This window comes from Gekko japonicus, unplaced genomic scaffold (genome assembly GCF_001447785.1).
Source record: "Gekko japonicus isolate JY-2015 unplaced genomic scaffold, Gekko_japonicus_V1.1 scaffold567, whole genome shotgun sequence".
NCBI classification, from domain to species: domain Eukaryota; kingdom Metazoa; phylum Chordata; class Lepidosauria; order Squamata; family Gekkonidae; genus Gekko; species Gekko japonicus.
Window position 1 is genome coordinate 43,881 of NW_015174858.1, and position 24,363 is coordinate 68,243.

General features: G+C 40.8%; 1 protein-coding gene across 3 annotated transcripts in view; it reads left to right on the forward strand.

Moving 5' to 3' along the window:
* Positions 1 to 24,363, forward strand: part of PDE4D (phosphodiesterase 4D) — a 73,849-nt gene that overhangs the window by 38,170 nt on the left and 11,316 nt on the right. For 2 of the 3 annotated variants that reach the window (XM_015424637.1, XM_015424639.1), the window contains 5 exons: positions 16,038 to 16,131; positions 20,900 to 21,072; positions 21,565 to 21,663; positions 21,757 to 21,921; positions 23,184 to 23,283. In XM_015424637.1, the coding sequence (XP_015280123.1) occupies positions 16,038 to 16,131; positions 20,900 to 21,072; positions 21,565 to 21,663; positions 21,757 to 21,921; positions 23,184 to 23,283 (631 nt within the window). Of the gene's footprint in view, positions 1 to 7,394; positions 7,460 to 16,037; positions 16,132 to 20,899; positions 21,073 to 21,564; positions 21,664 to 21,756; positions 21,922 to 23,183; positions 23,284 to 24,363 lie in introns of those variants that run through there. The other variant, XM_015424638.1, reaches the window with a different exon arrangement.

Sequence of the window (24,363 nt, forward strand, 5' to 3'; positions counted from 1 at the left end):
TTGTAGTACAACATGTTTCCCCACTGGGCAAATGCTACCTTCAGGAAGCAGTTTAAGGTAAGGAAAACACTTGTGGGGTATGTGTGTATGGTGATATTTAGCAGTGAAAATGTTCAGGAGATCCATTCATAGATCTCTCAGTATCTCATCTGCTTTGACCTTTAATGCACTGGGTTGTGAGTAGGCATGAAAAATATACAAATGCCAGAGCGTCTTTCAAAAAAGGCTCTGTAGGAGGCTTGTGGCATGGAATATACTGGCAGCTCAGTAATGAGAAAAGCTCAGCTACTGCTGAACCGACGATATTCACCATGTTCATGCTTGCTTTGGAGCGTGCTGCATGAGTCACTCCATGTACAATTTCTAGGTTGCCTGCGGAAGATTTCTAGTCTGCAGTGGCAATGGTGGAAAGTGCCTTCAAGCCGCAGCTGACTCAAGGCAACCCCGTAAAGTTTTCAAGGCAAGAGACATTTGGAGGTGGCTTTCCACTGCCTGCCTCTGGACTTCCTTGGGGGTCTCCCATCCAAGTACTAATCAGGGCCAACCTTGCTTAGCTTCCGAGATCTGATAAGATCATGCTAGCCTGAGCTGCCTGGGTCAGAGCCATAGAAACCCTACCTAATATTTAAAAAGTTGTAAACTCATATTTTAAAAACCCAAAAACTCAATGCTGTTATTGCATAGTCAGAGTGAACTAATATGATTTTTATTGTAATTAGTGTATTAATCAAGCCTATTGGTGATTAACGAAGTTAAAATCATAGGACTGTGGAAAAGCTTTTCTTACAATGATTAAATTGATCTATGACAAAACAGCAAGCTAGAGTACTGATAAATGGAGACTCAACACTAAACATTGAGATACAGAAAGGCTGCCCACTTTCCCTCTTACTTTTTATCTTCGCGTTGGAATCCCTTAATGATATGGTAAGGGAAGAGAACTCGATTAGGGGACTTAAAGTAAAAGGTGAATAATTTAAACTGCAAGCTTTTGCTGACAACTTAGTCTTTATTTTAGAAGAACCACACAGTTCTCTTAAACAATTATTGACATTAATACAACAATATGGACAAATAGCAAGCTTCAAAATCAATTAAAAATATTAACTAAAAATTGGACCAAATACAGCAGTTGCAAGAAATATCGGGAATCGAGATATGTAAAAAAGTTAAATACCTTGGTATAAATGTAACAAATAGATGTAGCTCATTAATAGAAGACAATTACAAGAAACCTTTCCTTGAAATTAAGAAAGACTTGGAGAAATGGAAGGGATTACAAGTATCATTCATGGGCAGAGTGGCAACAATTAAGATGAATATTCTTCCACGAATAATCTTCCTCTTTCAAACTATTCCAGTTTTGAAGAATCAGAAATACTTTAAGGAGTTAGATCAAATAATAAGTAAGTTTATTTGGCAATCAAAAAAAGTTAGAATAAAGCTGAAGATCTTGCAAGATAAAAAAGAAAGAGGAGGTTTCGCGTTACCAAACTGGGCATTGTACTATAAAGCTGCTTCAGTGCTCTGGATAAAAGATTGGCTAACACTTGATAATAAAGGACTACAAAAATTAGAGGGACATGATTTGGCAATGGAATGGCACGCCTTTCTCTGGTATGGTAAAGATAGGGCATATTTCAAACAGCATATGATCAGAGGTTAATTGATAAAAGTCTGGGAAGAAATTAAACAACTTTTTAATAGTAAAACACCTAGATGGGTTCCCCCACTGGAAGCATTTATTAAACCTACCTTATTTTCCAAACTTCTGAAGTGGAGATATGAAGACCTATTAGACAGCAAAAATAATTTGAAGATACCGGAGCTGCCTGAAGAACAAAGCCCTATTTTGTCATGGTGGGAATGATTACAACTGGAATCAAGATACAGTAAAGATAAAAAGATAGGTATCTATAAAAAATCAACAGAGCTAGATAAAGTATGGATATGTACTGAGGAAAAACTGATAAAGAAACTGTATACCTTTTTATTGGATTATAATCTGCAAAATGGGGTGGTTAAACCATCGTATGATTACCTGGGCACAAAATCTGGGACATAGTATAGATCTAGAACAATGGTCCAAGGTTTGGTAGACTAATATAAAATTTACCAGATTGATTCCACTTAAGGAAAATATATATAAGATGTTTTACAGATGGCATATGTCACCAGTCAAAATAGCTAAATGTTACTGGAAAGCAACTAACATATGTTGGAAATGTAAGCAAAAGTTAAGGACTTATTTTCACATGTGGTGGCTTTGTGATAAAGCAAAGAAATATTGGAGGAAGATACAATCAATAATACAAGAAAGAATAAAGAAAGAAGTACCCCTTAAACCAGAGCTATTCTTACTAAATATTATCCTAGAGATGTACAACAAACCAGAAAAACACCAGATTATACATACAGTGACTGTGGCGAGGATTTAATTTGTCAAATGTTGGAAATTAGAAAAAATACCTTCAAGGGAAGAATTTATACAGAGCTGAAATGGACAAATTAACAACCCTGTTAAAAGAAAAAGGTGAAGATACTTTTGAAGAATTGTGGTCGAGATTCTATGAGTGGTTGGGCTAAAAAAACAATTTTTTATGTAGACTCAAGGTGTTTTATTTGAACTGTAAACTGTTGGGAGATTCTCTGTATTTTCAAGAGGTTTGTCAAATATGTCATTTGTTGTATATGTAGAAAACCCCTTACATAAACTTAAAAAAACCTCTTGGTGATTAAAGTATCTCTTTTGTTGTACCGATAAAGTTAATGCTTTAAAAATAATTGACAGTATTTGACCAATCAATTGCCCTGAACTTTTTTTACCAGTCAAAAGCCCAAATGAAATTGAATCACAGAGAGGAGAAACGTTGGGCTGGCCCAACTAAACATATAGAAGGGATGATGATGTTTACTTTTGCTACTGTCAGTTTCTGCTCCCCATTTTTAAAATTATTATTTAATTCACATACATAAAACAATAACAGAAACTGTAAACAGTGTAACAAAGTATACATTAGACAGTCTTACGACTACTAAAACTTATACAACTAATGCAATATCCATAAAGAAAGAACCTATAATATAATGCTCCCCATTGTTAATGCAAATATAAGACTGGTCCTCCACAGAGGAAGAAGTTCTTCATTCACATTTAGACAGCTGCTGTAAAAAAAAAAAATTAAGTTGAGGTGATTTCCCCCTTCCATTTCATATACTGTCATAAGAACATAAGAGACGCCAATGTTGGATCAGGCCAAAGGTCCATCCAGTCCAACACTCTGTCACACAGTAGCCAAAAATACCAGGTGCCATCAGTACCTTTCAGTATATTTAAAGAACCAGCCCATCCATTCCAGAAATTTGTTTCGCAAGAGAGGTGACTGTACATGATTTGTATATGTCCTTTCTAAATCACTGAAGAGTAGAATATAAATGAAATAATTTTGTTTATGCTATTCCATCTTGTGAGAAAGAGTGTCTTGGATCCAGCAGCAGTTTCTGTTGATGGAAGGGCTTCCCATCAGAAAAGCATGCCTTTCTTGCCGCCATCTGCCTGTTGCGGCCAGAAATGTTCCCAGACAAGGACTCCAGAAACCAGTGTGAGAGTGGAGCTAGAGGTCTGCAAAGGAATGGGGGAACTGGTGAAAATTGTCCTCCCTTCCATACACACAAATCCTCTTCTGGATTCATCCCAGTAAAGGATAAAATCACTGGTATATTTCGAGCATATGACCTTTGTGGAGGAATGGAGATGGTTGGTGGTACACATAACTGGGTGAGAGCTGATGCGACACATAGAGGAAAGGGTGGACAAAGTTGCAGCTGCTTGACCTTGTTCTGGTGCTGCTGTATGGTTGAACAAAGAGGGTTGAAGCCAGTTTTATTACCATATTGGGATGATTAGAAAACTAGATGGTCTGATAGCTGTATGACCAGCAGTACAGTCCTAAGAATTTGTACTCTGAAGTAAATCCCACTGAGTTCAATAGGACTTACTCCTTAGTAAGTGTGTTTAGGATTGTAGCGAGAATATTCCTTTCACATATTCAGTGTACACATATTCAGGTTGCCGTCACTGTGCACGCACAGAGTTAATTTCAGAATATTCATTCATCCATGTGTACATCAAGACCTGTGATCTGTACTCTGGATTTTGTATACTATTGATCCCCAGATACTGCTGCTGTGCATCATGCACTTGGATTCACTTCATCTTAGATACTGCTGTTTAAGCCCCATAGAAATGAATGGAGAATGAAAGTATAAAAACAGCACTCTCCAAATTGTTCCCATTATTTCAGAACAAATCAGCAAGCAGTAGGTTGAGTGGCAAGGCCCAGTCATCTGGCTTGGAGGCATTTCCCCATTATATTAACAGAAAGCTTTCCTGTTTTATTTTATTTTTATTTTATGGGTCAATGTAGACAGTGACATTTGTCATAGCAGTCTTCAATTCAATGATTTATTCCATCCTTCAGATGACCTTGCTGTTATGAATATAAGCGGTGTGCAGTTTTTAAAAATCTGGTATTTTCAGGTTCGGGTCCATTGAACCCAGGAAAAATTCGGTATTTCTGAAAAATCTCAGATCCCAATACGAGTACAGCATTCGGATCCGTGATTTTTCAGAAATCCTGTTGTTTTTTCCAGGCCTTCCAGTTCTTCTTCTGTGCTTGCAGAATAGAGGCCCCCTACCCCATAATGTAATAACTCTGCATTCTACTTTTCCCATCTTATGATGGATGTCACGTGACTTCTTGACTGGGGTTACAACTCAGCAGGTCCCATGCTGCTGCCTGGGTGTTAAAGGTAGGCCTGAAAAAGTTGATGACCATTGCAGTACCCTACCAAGGGCTTCTTCACTGACATTCGTTTAAAAGCCAAGTGTGTTGCTTTGTGGATAAGGGCACAGCTGGAAGTTCATGATTTCAGATTTTCACTCAGCTATTGTCGTAAGTCAGTCTACGCTGAGTAATGGTTCTGATGAATATTTCTCCAATGAAGAGATACCTGCTAGCCCTCAGCCATTAATTGAACAGCCAGCTGCAGCTGGCTCTGAGCCAGAAGGAAAACAATAAGAGATCAGGTTACCGGCTGATCAGGAGTTACAGCCTACAGCTGAAACCGAGCCAAAACCTTGTTGCTCTGAAGCAGTAAGCAAGTCTTCAGAAGCCACTCCCAGCCCACCTAGTTCACCCACACCATTGCAGTACCGACGCTATCAGAGATGCTTAGAGTTGCAAGAAAGGAGAAGTGCAAGACTCATGGCCCATCGTCAGCTGTCAATTGAAGAGATGAATGAGTAGTTTCAGGATGACTGCCAAGGAATTGGCTAGGAGTTTAGCTCATTAAGACTTGGCTATAAATTCAGCTGGGAGAAGCAGCAGTTTGTGGACACAAGTACACTTTGCTACTGAGCCACCAACTTTGCTGCTACCGGACCTATGCAACCTTGACCCTCATACTGGACCTGATAACCGGCTTTTCTGGAGCCCCTGACCTCGGACTGGACTTGGACTTGCTATCTGGAACTCCGTGACCCTAGACTGGACTTTGACAAACCTGCTCACTGGAACCCCCGACTTTTGGACTGGACTTTGGTTACTCTCTGCAACCTTGCCTGTGATCTGCCCTGCTGGACCCCAGCCCATGCCTGCTGGGGAAGCTACATCAGTACTGCAATAGACTTCGGGAAGGGCTGTTGCTCAGTGGTAGAACATCAGCTTAGTGTGCAGAAAGTCCAATCTCTTGATATTTTGTTTGAGGATCTCAAGTGACAGGTATTGGAAAAGGCTTCTCTTCTGCCTGAGACTGTAGAGAGCAGCTGTGGATTAGAGTAGACAGAAAACTAGATGGACCAATGGACCAGCGTGGAGTACTTTCGGGGGGGGGAGTCTCATATCACAATGCATACATATTAGATATTTCACAATTCAAAAAGGCCTTTTGTTTTTATATTGGTGGAAGTTTGTAACTAATATGTCATAAATTGATGATAACGATGCATGCATTGGATGAAAGTCGGCTCTGATTCCCGTAAAGCCTGTGACACAATAAAGCTGTTAGACTGCAAGGCTCATTGCTTTTTTGCTGTAAGAGACTAGCAATGCAATTGTAACCAAAGTTTTACCCTTTTACGTCCATTAAGATGACTAGGTTTAAAAGGGCATAACTCTGTTCAGGATTTTTTTTTAAAAAAAATTAATATTTATTTTTTATTATCTTACTTAATAGTACAGTTGAATACAGAAAAAGAAATATCACAAACTCGAAAACAACAGGAGGGTATACGACAAAGGGAGATACTGATGGATTGTACTGCAAAACAGCCACCCCTTGTAGATTGGTTCTGTTCATTATGATTTAAAGATGGAAACCCATGCAACCACCTTTTCATTTCCTTTTGTTCATATTACTACATTAAATATATAATCCTGGTCTGAAATAGTGCAAGTTGACCCCCAGATTGCTATGACATATTGTGTGCTGTATTTTAAAGAAGGTTGTCTAAAGATTAGCTATACATGACTTTAGTACTGATGCTGACTGAATATTGTTGCAAGTGCATTTGAAGATTTGCTGAAAATTGGGGGGAAGGGACTTTTTATTATATGGTTTAGAAAATATGCCTTTAAAAAACAGACATTTAGCCCGTGACATTTAGCCTGAATAAAACAGCCACTTCTGCCTCGTTGAATGGGTTCAGTGAGTGCCTTGCATTTAGCAAGTAAATGCTATTGACAGACACAAAAAAGTTAAGCTAATTAATCATGTCTGCATAGAAGTAGTGCTGCAGGGAAGCCATTATTAAATGGCATTTAGCTCAAAAGATAAGAACTACCCCCATTCCCAGCAGATTCATCCCTGCTGACCAATCAGAAAGCAGCACACACATGTCAGGGCTTTATCTTCTGCTCTCATATATTTTTGGCTAGAACATGATTGGCTTTTATCTGAGGTTCATGGGAGGGATTACTTCACACTGGTTGTAGCATCCCCGCAGATCCTTATTTGGTAGGCTGTTGATAGAACAAGTCTTTTCCAGCAGCTGAGCATCTTGGCATACATAATTCATTAAGTCCTGGTGTTCAGAAAATATGCAGATCTTTTGCCGCGCTTCAGATTTCTCTTCAGCTTCTGCAATATGTCTTTCCAAACTGGTCCTTGAATTTTATAGCACTTTGGAATTTTGCAAGTGGCTCTTATATAACCAGAAGATCCCACAACTGGAATGCCTGTTAGCGTTCTCTTAGGTACCAGCTGCAGGGAATCTATAGATCAACAGAACTAACACACTGAGGGGGAAAAGAAGCTGATTAAGAAAATCCAGCAATTTTTTGGTCTGTATCTCAAGAGCTTGCAGAGGACTGCATTTCTGTTTAAATTGGAAACTCCTAATAAATCAAAAATGCCCGAAGCAAATTATCTACTCTCAGTGTCTTGGGGCTACATAAAGGTAGGATTTTTTAAACCTTTTTAACCATTGGGTGTTTGTATAAAAATACATTTTGAACAAATATAGTCATGGAGACAAGTTCAGAAAAGGGGGTAATGATTTAAACATAGATCTTCTGTTTTATGAACTGAAGCTCTTTTAACCTAGCTTGTACTATGTAAGGGGAAAGAGGTGCTCTCTGGTTTGGGGCTCTGTCAGTCATATATAAATGTGTCTATAATGAAGGAAAATTCTACAAAAAGTTCACCAGTGTATCATTCAGGGAGAAAAAGATTTTTGGAGCAAATCTAGGCTAGGCTATTTGTACCACATTCTGAAGTGTGCTTGGCTAACTAAGCAAAAGGATATCTCTCCAGTTACCGAGGCTGTGCTTTAATAACATTTTTCTGATTTTCTGTGTGTGACACCCAGCTTGTATTGATTAATGCCTTTTCAGGTTGAAAACTATCTTTTCCCCTCAGTGGTGTGCCCTATGATGTAAAGCTGCTGAGAATGAGCCTCAGATTTTACTGCTGCTATTATAGAAAATCAGATTGATTTATGTTTTCTATATAAAACTGTGCACCAATTATTCTGATACAGGTGTTTCCTAGAATACAGTAGTCATGCGGAATCATGCCACTTTTCCTCCTTTGTTTCTCAGTTACATATACTTCATTTAAATAATCTCTGTTGCCTTCCCTTACCAATTCAGAATCACATACTTAGTTAATTGTTGTTTCTTCTCAACTGAAGAGTCCAATTTTATCTTCTGTCATATGGACTTAAATTTAAATTTGTTACTGTCTTGTGAACATTGGCACTACATAGATAATGGTTTTATTTTAGAATGTAAGGTTGGAAATAATATGTTATTTAGGTCATCAGAATTTTCCTTACTAAAGGAGACTCTTTCAATATTTTCATAGGAATTTCCTCCAGTTATACATGGAGTATTAATTTTATATGTCAGTTAGCTTGATTTCATTTATCATTTGGCATATAAATAACTGAGTCTATGGTATGCTTATATTCTTTTTTCCCTGGGGCTTGCATAACATTCATTCAGAATGCTTCCTTCAGATACCTGTCATCAGTTTATCAAGTACATACTAATATGCAAATGGAGCATGGGATGTTTTCACATAATAGTGGCTTTCCATGTATCAGTTGCTCTTCTGCATGTGGTTTTTGTATGCAGAGGGATTCTCTGTAGCATGGGGGAACCAGCACTGCTTTTGTACTCTGTATATATCAAAATATGACTACCCTTGAGTGTTTGGATAGTATCAAAAACATGCATGAGTGGACTATGCAGTATAGGGGCTGGAACTAGACTATGGAAGCCTGGATTCAAATCCATGGTTTGCTGTGGTTACATGCAGAAACCACAAAGAGAAAGGTAATAAATGTGTGGAAGCTACCCTCCCCCCCCCTTTTTTTTTGCATGCCAGTGTCATGGAGTCCCTCTGAATCAGCATATTAAGTGTAGACTTGGCCAAATGGTGGTAACGGTATTCATTGGGTTGCCTTGGTCAAGCAACTAAAAAGGGATTGCCCTTGTATGTTACCTTGATCAACCACCCCCCAATGAAAAAACAAAACAAAATCTTACAGCGGTTGTTGGGTGAATGGTGACTGAAGCCAGGCTGTCCCCCCCCCCATCCCACAGGTGATCCAGCATTGCCAGAGGACCAACTGTCTTTTTAGTGGAGTCACCCCCATGAAGAATTGCTGCTAAACATGAGGTTCTTAAAAAAAGAGTTATTATAACGAGTCCAGTGGCACCTTTAAGACCAATGAAGTTTTATTCATAGTATAAGCTTTTGTGTGCAAGCACACATCCTCAGATTTATTATGGTATTACTAATTTAATTTTATCAAGAGTGGTCTGAAGAGGTGGTGGTGGAGAGTGCCATCAAGTTGCCACTGACTTATGGCAGCCCTGTAGGGTTTTCAAGGCAAGAGATGAACCGTGGTGGTTTGCCATTGCCTGCCTCTGCGTAGCAATCCTGGACTTCCTTGGTGGCCTCCTATCCAAGTACTAACCAGGGCTGACCCTACTCACCTTCCAAGATCCAATGAGATTGGACTAGCCTAGGCCATCCATATCAGGCAGCATAATACTAGATGTCTTCAGCAATGTTCCCTCTAAGCTGTGGAGTCCTGTGAGCAAAAATTCTACTTTGTGAGCTACTGGCATTGAAGTTGTGAGCAAGCGATTTGGATACTGCATAAATTAATTTGCTCTGGAGCCATCCTTCCTGAGCTGAGACTAAAATGTGTGAGCTGGAGGCTAAAAAACTGTGAGCCAGCTCACACTAACTCAGCTTAGAGGGAACACTGGTCTTCAGTAATGTACAGGCGTGGGAGGGTGTTTTTCAAGAGCTAAAGAATCATTTCTAGAAGCTGTTAATACTTCTGCTTTATTATCCTCTGTGCACAGTGTGTGAATAATGAAGAACTTACATATATGATTCACTGGAGCATAATTAGAAGAAAACAACCAGTATAGTCATATTCGTGTACAGTAGAACAGATAGATTTGAGTCTAGTAGCACCTTAGAGACCAAAAAGATATTTGGGGTGTTAATTTTGGAGAGTTGAAGCTTGAAGCTATCTGACAAAGGGAACTTTGACTCTTGAAAGCTTATACCCTGAAAATATTGTTGGTCTCTAAGGGAGCTACTGGACTTGAATCTAGCTGTTCTTATAGATTAGTTAATGCACCTTTAACACACACATCCATCGGAAATTTCCACTTCGAAGTAACAGAATAACATTCCAGTCTGAATTTGCAATTAATGGACGCCTTTCTACCAGACTTGCAGCTGAGACATTTATATTCTGTTTGTGGATCTGATGCGGGTTTGTCATTCAAAAATTTTTTGGGTATAAACTATTATAAAAATGCTTCAGAGTCTTTTGAAGAGTGGCTGTGGCTCCGTGGGGAAACCCACACTTTTCATGCAGAAGGCTCCAGGTTCAATCTGTGGAATTTCCAGTTTAAAGAATCTGAAGGAGGAGGTAATGGGAAAGACCATGCTTTGCCTGGGACCTTGGGGAGCCATTGCCAATCAGAGTAGACAGTACTGAGCTCGATGAGCTGATGGGCTGACTCAGTCTAAGAGAACTCTAAATATTCCTCTTGTTCTGAGGTACCCAGTTGTTTTTGCCATCATGTGCCTTCTCTACATACATGAGTTAACAAATGCCGTAGAGACAGTACAACTGAAGAAGAAGAAGAGATTGGATTTATACCCCGCCCTTCACTACCCGAAGGAGTCTCCGAGCGGCTTACAAACTCCTTCCCCTTCCCACAACAGACACCCTGTATGGTAGGTGGGGCTGAGAGAGCTCTCCTGAGAACTGCCCTTGAGAGAACAACTCTGAAAGAACTTATGACTGACCCAGGGTCAACACCAGCAGCTGCATGTAGAGGAGTGGGGAATCAAAATCTCCCAGATTAGAGTCCGTGCTCTTAACCGCTACACCAAACTGGCACCAAACGGCTTGTAGGCCTGTGGAGAATCTGCATGCCAAAAGCAATGAGTGTAAGAACAATATTTAGGAAGGTTTCAACCCTCTTGAAGTAAATGGGAATTATAAACATTGGTGTCTTCCTTGATAAAGGGGCATAAATTATCCTGTGTATTTATACTGCTCCCTCACTAGGCTTACCAGTAGGGTTGCTGCCAGGTCTGTGTTGGGAGGTTTGGAGGATATTTTGGAGATGGGGCTGAACTTGATCGTCTGGAGATCCATTGTACTAGCGGGAGAGCTCCAGGTAGCATCTGGAGGTTGTCAGCCCTAATTTCCAATCTCCTGGTGGTGGTTGGAAATTTCCTGCTATTACAACTAAAAAAATTGTGACATTTTTATTTTTAAAAAATAGTGGGATACAAAAGGGGAAAAGGGTAAGGGAAAGTGGTAAATTCATCAAAAGTTATCAAATATCATGAATAGTTGTATACAACTAGTAGAATAAATTGTATTAATAAAATACATTGTTCAAATACAGAAGCAGCAAATAAAACATCATTATTACAGTATTCAGGAATAAGTTCTCTCTTTGAAATAAGAATCAAAATATTTCCAAATATTCAGCGATAGTCTAAAATAAATGAGATTACATCTTTAACAATTAAACAAATTTCTACACCAGGTTTAAACCATCCTTAAAACTTGGATATTATCCTGGTCATTTATCACAATATAAATTCTTATTTTTACTAAATATCTTAAATACTTAATGAAGTATTAAATAAAGAGATGTAAGCTGTAATCAATATCCTCACTCTTAATGTAATTTGTTGTTCAGTTGCACAGTCAAGTCCGACTCTTCGCGACCCCATGGACCAGCTCTCTTAATGTAATATTCAGATCAATTTTTCAAAAAATTAAACTACTCCCATAATATGAATAGTAGGCTTGCCATTTCTGCTGAACGTCTTTCAGCAGTCTTTTATTTATGTAGTTTTGCCATTGTCGTGTATTTACCACTGATCTTGAGGTGACAGAGATCAGTTCACTTGGAAAAAATGATCGCTTTGGAAGGTGGACTCCGTGGCATTTTGGTGTAGTGGTTAGGAGTGTGGACTCTAATCTGGGAGAACCATTTTTGATTCCCCTCCTTCACATGCAGCTGCTGGTGTGACCTTGGGTCAGTTACAACTTACAATTCTTTCAGAGCTGTTCTCTCACGAGCAGTTTCTGTCAAGAGCTCTCTCAGCCCACCTACCTCACAGGGTGTCTGTTGTGGGGAGAGGAAGGGAAAGGAGTTTGTAAGCTGCTCTGAGACTCCTTTGGGTAGTGAAGGGCAGGGTATAAATCCAAATCTCTTCTTCTTCTTCATTATACCCCACTGAAGTCCTAAATCTCCAGGTATTTCCCAACCCGGAGCTGGCAACCCTATCCCTCATTGAGGCCTAGGGGGGTATTGGCTCAATAAATAAGTTGTCCAGGCTACAGCTTCTATCCTCTTTCAAGATGAGGCAGAGAATTTCCTCACCTTACCTTCGCATACTGTACTTCATTGAAGCCAAGCATATAGCACATACTCCTTCTCCTTGTTTTTCCTTCTCTAGATTGTTCAGTACATATTAAATTAGGCTAGTAGGAATGGAGAAAGACTGAGGGAGCAACAGCAAACCTGATCTTGCCAATAGAGCTCAATTCAGTGATGTGATTTCACTGTTTGTATGCTAGTTAGGGTTGCCAATTCTGAGTTGGAGAATTTCTGGAGATTTGGGGTGGAGCCTGGGGAGAGACCTCAGGAAGATGTCATGCCAGAGAGCCTGCCTTCCAAAGCAGCCATGTTCTCCAGGTAAGCTGATTTCTGTAGAACACGTGATTCCAGGAGATCTCCAGGCCCCACCTGGAGGCTGATAACCATAACCTAGGCCCTTCTGTGCTTGCCCCCTTTTTGCCATCTGAGTAGGCCACCAAGAGTCCTCTAACAGGCTTGAGACTAGCAGGTCTTGGTAACTTAGTGGCAAGCATGAGGTCATAGAGCTGTTTCTTCTCTGTCTTTGACCTAATAGCATTGCAGCAGCAGCAGCAGTTGTCTCCTAGGCCCTGACATCAGTAAACAAGGATGTATCCCATGTCTCCTAAACTAAGGCCAGCGTGGGGATTAAGAGTCTTGTTGTGTTGAGTACTTCCCCAAAGAAGGACACCATAGGGTACTTACCTCTGTGGGTTTTGGGTAAAATTAAAAAGGAGGTTATTAGCTTCTATTATGTGTTATGTGTGGCAGGGAGGCGCGTGTTAAGCAACATATTAAGCAAATGTGGGAAACCTGTTAAATTTGCAGGATGCGCCAGTGTGGTATAGTGGTTAGAGTGTTGGTCTAGGATCTTGAAGACCCAGGTTCAAATCCCCATTCTGCCATGAAGCTCACCGGGTGGCCTTGGGCTGGCCACTCTGTTAGTCTAGCCTACCTCATGGGGTTGCTGTGAACATAAAATGGAGGCAAGGAGAATGATCTGTGCCACCATGAGTTCCTTGGAGGAAGGAGAGGATAAAAATGTGCCAAGTAGATAAATATATTTTCCTCTGCTTACCAGTTTGAAGGGAAAGGAGGCCTTTCTTCACCCTGAAGCAGCACACATGGGCAGAGGTTTTTGGCTCCTTTGTATGTCAGATAAGGGACCCGAGTGGTGCTTCATTCCTCAGCCAACTCAATGAGCTCCTCCCTCTGCCCCCTTCCCCAGGGCAGTGTCAGCACACAGTTTCACTGCAGGGTTGGTGTCACTGTTCCCCATACAGTGGGGCATACAGATGTGCTGTTTCAGTTCAGGGGCTTGGGGAGGTGAACGGTTGTTTTTTCCTTGCTTTCCCTAAACTGTCCCAGTGCAAGTGAGATTGCCATGTTGGGGACACACTTCAGTCAAGACGTATATCTAAGCACTCATAAATTTGTGTGAATGTGATACGTACAAAATAACTGCAGCAGCTAAAAGGTTTGTTGCTTTCTGAAACGGACTCAAGGTATGAAGGAAGCAGAGTGAACTATGCACAATGTTCATCAGACTGTTTTACAAGTGAGGCTTAGACTTCCTTTGAGTTTCTCTCATGCTATGTTATATATTGCTAATTGCTCTTGGGCTGGAAGAGCGAGTGCAGGAGGGGCATTTGGAATGCCATTGGAGCACTCTGGTCAATGCACGTTTTACATTCCTTTCATGAATCTGATTGACACGTGAGGTGCTTTAAGCCTTGAGCTTGAAAATACTCAGGAGAGAGATGCTGTTTTCTGTTATGTGAGAGGTCTTTACAATAAGATGGCAAGCGAGTTGTGAGAAGCATGGTGGCTGACTGGCTTGTTCTAGTAAACTGTCACTTTAAAACATACCCTTTTACCACCTGTTAAGCATGTTTGCCCATGTAGAAACTGCAGTACTACATGCTTTTCAATGAGAGCCTAATTCTACGCTCTTTCGACATGCCCTGCAGAACTCAGCATTGGACTCCAGTCCCCCCTGTTCCTTTGCTGAGTTGCTGGGGATTATCCTTACCAATGCTCCCTCTAAGCCAGAGGTTCCCAAACTTATTTGGCCTACCGCCCCCTTTTCAGAAACAAAATTACTCAGTGCCCCCCTAGACATCTACCTTCAAAAAGTGGACAAAAAGGTGCAGTTTGTGAATCTGCACCTGGATCATTCCAGCCCACCTGAATCATTCCAGCACCCCCGAGGTATTGTCCGGTGCTCTAAGCTGTGGAGTCTTGTGAGCAAAAATTCTACTTTGTGAGCTACTGGCATTAAAGTTGTGAGCGAGCAATTTGGCTACTGCAATAAATTAGTTTGTTCTGGAGCCATCCTTCCTGAGCTAAGACAAAAATGTGTGAGCTGGAGGCTAAAACACTGACTCAGCTTAGAAGGAACTCTGGTCCTCCCCCTCCCGGTGTAAAACCAGAAGCGTTGGTGTAGCTGCCTCAGACCAGGAGAGACTGCAAAAGGGACATCCTTGGGTGGGATGGCTACTGGACCTTTGCAACACTCCATGCTGAGTTTCTTGCAGCTTGCAGCTTTCAATGCAAGTGCTGTGTTTGCATTAACTAGGAATGATAGCAAAGAGGTCCCCCCCCCCACCTGCAATAAGGGCCATTGTTGCCACATATGCCACCGTGTAAATCTCGCTCCCAAAAGATGATTATTTTCAAATAAATGCATGCTCTCATGAAAATTCTCCCCTGTGCAAGAAATCTGGTGTTCTGCCACAAAAGGGGCACATAGGGTAATAAATATTCGGTACAAGTTAAGTAGGTGCAACAGCATACCCATATTAATTGGAAACACAGGGTCAGATCCAGTAGTAGAATGGAACTTTCCAGCTTTACCCCTCCCACTGCAGCCCACTCATCTCCAAGAAATGCTGCTCCAGGGAAAGGGGGGGGTAGGGGACCCATAGGAATGACATGAGGGGGGTCTGCCATGGGAAGGGGGAATAGACAAAAATGGCCAATTTGGTTTGGATCCAACCCATTTGACTATTAGAGAGGCCTACTTCATCTCTGATTTTCACAGTACTATTAAAAATGTGTTGTTGCTGTTCTCCAGGTGCATTTTAAAAGGTCTATCCGTAAACAAAATTATAGCACTCAGGCTCCCATGACAGTTGGATCAAATTTTAGTAAATTGGGTACCGCCACCCCCACCCCATGATTAGAGATACAGATGTACTTTCAGAGAGTGGGGAAATGCTTTTGACCTTTCTTTAATCCTGCCTACACGGATGCTGAAAATTGTTCAAGAGAGCTGAACATTTTCAGATTTGATGACAGCGTGCTGCAATGAATTTATACATCATTTGGAAAAAAGAAACAAAGGTGGGATGTGGTATCTGTATTGTGACTTAAATAAGAGTCAGTTTCCCCCCTGCATTATGCATCTGAAGAACCAGAGTAGTTGAATTGATATGTACTCGGGGCCTATTTTTGAGATTTTTCTCCCCCTGGAAATGGGACTCTTTTATTATTCTATTGAGGCAAAACAATTTTCAGAATGAAATCTCTATAAAAGGAATCTTGAACTTTCTAATGCCCAAGTACATGTTTCTTGGTCACTGACATGTCCTATTTTTCCCCCCTTTGCAGTTTAAAAGAATGCTCAATCGGGAGCTAACCCACTTATCTGAAATGAGCCGATCGGGCAATCAGGTCTCTGAATATATATCCAACACATTTTTGGGTAAGCAGATGGCTTTGAAAACTGGTACTGCTTGTGCTTTTTTCTTGTGTTTTCTCTTCCAGCACCCACCATCAACATCCAGATGGAAAGGTTCTAGCCGTGCATATCTTTCTGTGCTGTATAATAATGTTATGTGCATATTCATATAAACCATGGTTGATTTAAACGTACTGCTTGCCTTTTGTTTTACAACATGGATTTTTCCTTTACATTGAATGTGGCCCATTTGTGTTCCAAGGGACAGACCACCTACCACCTTCTGCTTTTTACTGCATGAACATGTTGTGTGGTTATGCACAAGCGTATGGGACAGTTCCATAATCAACACACCATCCTGGTTCACATAGACATTTGTTTCTTCTGGAGGGCCAAATGTATTTTAGTCTTTAATACATGTCAGTATACCGTAGTGGTTAGAGTGCTGGACTAGGAGTGATACCCTTCTCGGCCATGAAGTTCCCTAAGCGACCTTGGGCCTGCCATGCACTCAGTCTAACCTCTCAGAGACATGGGGGGGGGGGACAACCAGGGAGAATAATATAACAGAAGAGCATATGAAGAGTCCTGCTGGAGCAGACCAGTGGTCCCTGTAGCCCAGCAGCCAATGAATTGCCTCACACAGCAGCCAATGAATTGCCTCAGCGGGCAAACAAACAGTGCATAGAAGTCAAGATTTTCCCCTGATGTTGCCTCCTAGCACTGGTATTCAGAGGAATGAACTATTGCGATTGATAACCTGTTTCCTTAGCTTATTGTTGCTCTCAGTGCCCAGTCTGATAACTGTAACCCACCTTGAGTCTTTAGCAGGAGAAAGGCAGGTTAAAAGGTCTTCTGAATAAATGAAAGAAATATAGAGTTGGTCACTTAGTAGATCCTAGGTTAGTATAGGTATGCTGTTAAGATCATCAAAGTGACAATCCAGATGGTAGAACCACACCTGCATCTGGAACTTGGTAGCTTTGATTGATGTACACATTTTCTGCAGTTCCTTCTGCCATATGGACAAGCTGCTGTTCAGTTTTTAGAGGGACTCATCCCTTGCAGTGGAGGACTGTTCAGATGGGTAGCCGTGTTGATCTGGAGCAGCAGAACTAAGTTTGAGTTCAGTCGCAACTTTAAGACCCACAAAGTTTTATTCAAAGTGTAAGCTTTCGTGTGCAACGCACACATCTTCAAACAAAATGGAGGGATGTGACAGCCTCAATCAGATCTTTGGCTGAGTACAATATTCTGCTCTAAGCCAACATGTAGCTTCTTTGGATTGGAGCCTACATCTTCTGGCACGCCATGGTGGCCCATTATCATTTGGTGCTGACACAAAGACTGATAAACACAATGAACTGAATAGGTTGCTGTCTGGAAAATACTTTCACCCCCAAGAACATATTATAAGGAGGGACTTAGAAAAAGCTGATGACGGTGTTGACAAATGTAAATGTAATCTCGGAACTGTCCTATGGAGTATTATGTGGGTGGGTGGATCGATAAAGAAGCATAGACTAGTATATATCATACTATCATAATATGTAGGGCAATACTGATTTATGCCACGGTAATTAATTCAGCATTCGGTACTTGGCAAAGACAGAACAGCCATCCACCATATGCAACACGGCTTGTATCACACAGATGTACTCATGCTCAAGTAGTATTTGCTTAAAGAATAACTTGATGACTTGGAACCTGAGAATTGAATTGGGTGCTTTGCATCCAGTGGAGCTGCCTCACACACTATTGTGACATCATTATACCAGGCAAGAACAAACAGAAATGCAGGACCATTTTGTGCTGGGCAAAGCCTTTGCAGTTATACAAGCTGTGCTCTAGAGCCAGTATGGACACAGTGCTCCAGTGTTATGACCTGCTGTTCACAGAATCAGACTGTTAGCAATTTTTCAGCTAATTCAGAGTAAATTAGCTATTAAATATAGTCGGATCCCAGGCTTTTCTGTATAAAAACTTGCTAGAACACAGTGTGCTCTATTGATTCCAGTCTCATAAAGCAAAATTTCTTTTCCTACTTATATATCCAGCCGAAATTAATCTCTCAAAATCCCAATCCTCTGTTTACTTGCTCATCCATTGGAAACCTGAATTTTATTAATCCTGTCAGGAAAGTTATCACCCTAGTTTAAGAAACTTTGAAAAAAGCTGGAATAGAATCGCCTGCGGAGATGACCTACTTAGAAGAATCTTCTCCTTCCCACTCACTGAAGAAACTGAGCCTTCTCTATCAGTGTTTCCATATTTGGGGGGGGGGGAGAAGAAAACACATTGGGTTCTTGTCCTATAATATGTCCTTCAAGCTGGTGTCAAGTAATCAAATGGCCATGCAAGACTTTGGGGGGGGGGGGGATTGCAAATTGAAGAGCAGCTTAAAGGCATTTGTTTCCTGCACTCACTCAACTTAATTACTGAGGCAGCTAACACCGTAAATAAAATATCCATAAAACAAATATCTGTTTCAAAAAAGTAATTCAGACACCAGTACTACAATAAATAAGACTGGCTTATGATGCAGCAGGGGAAACAACATATTAAAAACCTATTAGCACTGCAGCAAAAAAGGCAGGTGAGAATAAAAAGCCAAAACAACGGCAAAATGAGCAAGCAAAATTGTGTCAGTATAAATGTCAGAAGACCTTGGCAAAAAAGTATGCATTGCATTTACCTGATGGCAAACATTTGACAAGCTCATAGGAAGTAGATACTCACTGGCAGGACATTTAAAAACCAGGGTATTAACAACCAAGAAGGCCCAGCCACTTGTAGCCACCCATATGAAAGGCAGCAAGGCCATGAAAGAAGACCTCATTATGGGCAGGTATATTTGGAAGTAGGCATCCTTCAGGTACTCATGTCCTGGCTTTTCCCATTGTCTGATAAAAAAAATTCCATGTACCTCATGTAGCCTCATGAACGTTGCCTCTCTTTCTCGGTTTATTAATACATCCCTAAAGAGTTGCTGGTTATTTCCTCACCAGAGGAAGCCAGCAGTTCTAGGTCATCTTTCATTCATTTCCTGATTTTCAGTAGAGTAGTCTGTTTTCTCTAGGAAAGGGATTCCATAGGATCCAGGAAAGAGATGTATAATCCTCACTAAAACACTAATATTTGTTTAAGGGGGGAGGGTAATTTTCAGCTTGCAGTAATGCACTCAGCATTGATAATGTTAACTGTTCACTTGGAACAGAACCTTAGGGAATCCCATGGAATTCCCTAGCATATCTAAAATCTTCTGGACAGACACTTCCTTTCACTTGAGTTCATCTGACAACTTGGTTTATAATCTTCCCCTTTGATGGTCCTAAACTTTGTGCATATGACTGAAGCCATAAACATCAAGGCATACACATGAGTCCTTATTCTTCTGCTTCTACTGGTTTGCTGCGAGTCAAGTGCTCTTCCTTTCTCCTAGTTGTATTTAATTGGTGAACAGAGGGAAGGGAGTAGGAAGGGGGCTGAATGCCTCAGGCTGATGCTTGGTGACATTTTCTCTTGTTTGCAGTGATCTGATCAGAATTCACTGCTGTTTCCAGTAAGTACTAGCCCCTTCTAAAGGCTTTTTTAAAAAACCCAGGAAACAGAAGAAGCAAAATAAAGCTATGGTCTAGTTACGGTTCCATTCTTTTTCACTAAAGAGGGCCATTAATGGGAACATATTAATGTTTAGTTTTCTCAGATATTGTAGGCTCACACCATAATTCCTGGTTTTGATTTTGCTTGTATGGGGGGGAGGGGTTTAAGGCAACCATGGGGTTTTTTGGGGGGTTATCCCCTAAAACCACTTGCTTTTGCATCTTTGAAGGACACATATAAACATGCATCACTGCATCTACAGTGCCAAACTTGAAAGCCTGAGGTGAATTGTTTTTCCCATCATTTAATGTCTATGCAATATTAATAGGTAAAAACCTGGTCATATCATGTGCCAGATTTTCAGCCACAGGTTAATGCTATAAAGATCCCAAGGCAGCTTCCCCTGCCAGGATCCTGTTCAGACATTACTTTGCCCTGTCACTTCTCTTTATGGTGAGACCAGGAGTGGGCCTTAGATTCATGTATTTCCTTTTAGCCGCCCTTTGGTTTCTTTCACTATATCTAAACACTAGTTCTGTATCATGGTGTCCTAGTGGTCCTTCATTAAACTAAACATGAGATTCCGCAGATGACGAGGGGAAGAGTGTAGAAAAAGTAAGGTCATCTGAACTTCTGGCATGGGAGGAGAGTCATAGCCAAGCAAACCCCTGGTTAATCCAACACGGTCTCTTCGAAACATGAAAAACACATCTTGCTAGCCTGAGTAGAGCTCTCGTCTTGTTTTGCATAAGAATGAGAAAGATTTGTTTAAGGCCATAGTGAATCTGCACTTGGATTGGAGCACTGTTTTCCCGGTAGGACTTTGATTAAAGATGAAGCCAAGTGTCAGTCCGTACCATCTCCGGTTAAAAGGATCTCTGATAGTAGGTATTGGGAAAGACCCCTGAGACCATGGAGAGCAGCTGCCAGTCAGAGTAGGACAATATCCATCTAGCCGAAACAGTGGTCTGATTTTGATACAAGCCAGCTTTATATTCTCGTATTTTATGCAGTATGTTGTTTTTTGGTTGTCGGTTGGGGTTTTTCCCCCTTTAGTCAATACTTTTTATATGGATACATTTTATGAAACTGAAAAGTCTGTGGTTAGATTTGGTGCCGGATTTATTTTGTTTCGTTTTGCAAGACAGTTCTAGTATACACACAGATTTTCTTTCCCCCCCTTTTAAAGACAAACAGCATGAAGTGGAAATCCCATCCCCAACACAGAAAGAGAAAGAAAAGAAGAAACGGCCTATGTCTCAGATCAGTGGAGTGAAAAAACTCACGCACAGCTCCAGTTTAACCAATTCCAGCATCCCCAAATTTGGAGTCAAAACTGACCAAGAAGAGAGTTTATCCAAGGTAAGAGCAGTGCTAATGACTAACTGGCTGTGAACCTTAGAACTATGGAGCCACGTCAGTGGAGAAATAAAATTAAAAGGGTGTGCACTCAGGCAGTGTGTGGCTGTGTTCTGCAGCAGATGAATTTCAACAGCTTAGATTATATCTTCATTCACCAAAAGAAAAACTTGGTTAGAGTTTTCTCTCCTTTGATTTTCCCTCATTGCTGGGAACAAACATAAAAAGTGAAAAGATTGCAGACTCTCTGAAGGTTCTCATTTATCTCTGTTATTATTGATGATAACGATAACTTCATCCAATTCATGCAAAATACACTGAGCAGTTCTGCTCCCATGCAAGAGACTGCCTCCCTTTTTAAAATCTAGAAAATTGTTTCTGAGAAGTTAAACATTTGGTTTGTAGTAGCAGTGATCCAGTGTTGCTGTTTTCATGCAATCACCAATGGAAGATCAAGTTCTAGATTCCATGCTCTGATGTTTGATTCCCTATTAGGAACTAGAAGATGTAAACAAATGGGGCCTCCAGGTGTTCAAAGTAGCCGAAATATCTGGGAACCGACCGTTGACAGTCATCATGTACACCATTTTTCAGGTAAGTTCAACATCAGGCAGCTTTCCATTTTGCCTTTTCTTTCAGCCCTTCCATGTATTGTAACAGCAGCTTTCTTTCCTTGTTTAACTGCAGGAACGGGAATTGTTAAAAACATTCAAAATTCCACCAGACATGTTAATAACATACTTGATGACATTGGAGGATCATTACCATGCAGATGTGGCGTATCATAACAACATACATGCTGCAGATGTTGTGCAGTCCACACACGTACTGTTGTCAACCCCAGCTTTGGAGGTAAATCCAGAACAGAGTAAGGGAAACAGAGACACAGACTTATAACAGACAAGCATGACATTTTGCACTTCCAAGGACTTAAGCATTTGTGCTTGCTTTATACTATTCTAAAATGTTCCTGTGATATTGTACATGTGTTTCAGCAAACCTGTTACCTTCAGCACCATTCTCTATAGTATACTGGCTGTTTGCAGGATGTATCTTCTTTTTTTAAAGTGTAATACAGCAAAAAAAAATTCTATCCATAAATTCTTCTCTATAAATTCTTCTGTATTTGCTTGCTTGCCTGCAAAGTATGCATCTGATAGTCAGGTTTTTTGTCAACCATCAAATATTCAAGTAAGGGTTCTGCACTGGTTTGTTCTTGGATTCAGTGACGTGAACTTTGTTTTAAATATGGTTGATCCATGAACAGAAGCAAAATCACATGCCTCCATTTTAAACTGGGTGGCATCTGGGCAAGCAGTAAATAAGAACAATAGCTGAGAGAGAATTCATGTTGATGGAATTCACAGTATGATTCTGTGCCAAGTTATTCCAGTGTACTTTTATTTGCACTGAAGGGGTTAAGCTTGAGTAACTCAGTATTGGACTGCACAGATAAGTACCTGACTGTACCTTTAGAAGAAGTTAAATTAAGTGGGACTTGTCTTCTTCACTTAGGAGGAGCAGCTGCTGCTTAGTAAAAACTCAGTTGATGCCGTGTAGCATTGCAATGTGCATTACAAATACATTTATCATTTAGGTTTAAAGAACAAACAGAAGAGCAGCTGTGCCAGGAAATAAATGCTTTGGATTAGGTGAATTGCCGGTGTTCCAGAGCAGTGTGACATTTTCCTGTACTGCAGGCATACCTTTCTAATTCCAGTGTTTAGAATTTGGCTCCAGTTAGACCAAAATTTTCAAAACAGCTAATTTGTAGGTGGGGAGACATATTCATTTTGAGACTTAAATTTCAGCACTGTGGTTTCAAACCATGCACCATGCTGGCTTCTCAGTAATTTTGGACATTTTAAAATGAAATTAGTGGATTTGATAGACAGAAATTATGAAAAAAATTCCAAATATCTGGCAAGTAGCTATCCAAAACATTTTATAAGCTTAGGTTTAAATTGTTCTTGTAAAATTGGGTGACTGTAGACAGACTCTGTAATGTGTTTTGGGGCTTCTACCAGATCAGAACTCAAAGGGGGGAGATAAGTGCACTTCTAACTAAAAATGTTTTCTCTTTTTAGTAATGTCATTCATTCTTCCTCCCCCAGGCGGTTTTCACAGACCTAGAGATTCTGGCTGCCATTTTTGCCAGTGCAATACATGATGTTGATCACCCTGGGGTTTCAAACCAATTTCTTATCAACACAAGTAAGTGTGATTTATTTTTGGTAACACTCCAATGTTCCCTCTAAGCTGTGGAGTCTTGTGAGCAAAAATTTCACTTTGTGAGCGACTGGCATTAAAGTTGTGAGCGAGCGATTCAGCTACTGCATAAATCAGTTGGCTCTGGAGCCCTCCTTCCTGAGCTAAGACAAAAATGTGTGAGCTGGATGTGAAAAAATTGTGAGCTAGCTCACACTAACTCAGCTTAGAGGGAACACTGCACTTGACAACCTTTTTAATTGGTGTTTTGCACAAAGGAAACAGACATGTATTTCTTACTCCAGTCCCATGCCCTTAGAAAAAGGAGACACAAGGAAGTGGAAGGAATGAGTTTCCTGTTGAGCTCCAGTTGCTCCAGGTCTTTAAATTCTCACACCTACACACACATTATGAGCAGTAGGCCACACTGTGGGTACAGGAGCCTTGCAGAGAAGTCTTTTCCTGTGTTTCAGTATCCTGTTTTCCTCTCTGTCCTTTCCTCATAATTTTATTTATTATTTATTTACAAAATTTATATCCTGCCTTTCTGCCCTTAAAAGGGGCGCCAAAGCAGCTAGCATTTTAAAACATACACAATAAACATACACACAGGGGGGTCAGGGAGGCCCCCCAGGCCATAGGACTTTTGAGGGTGAGCCTCTTTTCCTGCTATCTGCAGGGGAATTTAGGCTGCCCTCCGCCCTGACGGTCCTCCCCGCTGTCTGCGTCCTCTTAGCGAGGCACAAGATGTGCCAACCCAGTCAAGCGCAGGAGATCTGGCAAAGGAGCGATTACGAGCGTGGTTAAGAAACAATGAACTGTGAGTTAAAATAAGCGAACCGTAAATAGAAGCGTAAATCCCCCCCCCCGTAACCTTTTGAGCGATTGGAATCCTGCTGAGAGAGATGCTTCTCGGACACATTTGCATAAGCAGAGGAGGGAGGAGGGAGAGAGAGAAAGAGACAATTGTAAACGGATACTTGGAAGCGAAAAGCTGTGGGAGATATCCATGAGTATTTAAGCGACTAAACAGCATGTAAGTGATTTTCAGAGCCGGGGAGAAAACAATTTTATATTGGAATTAAA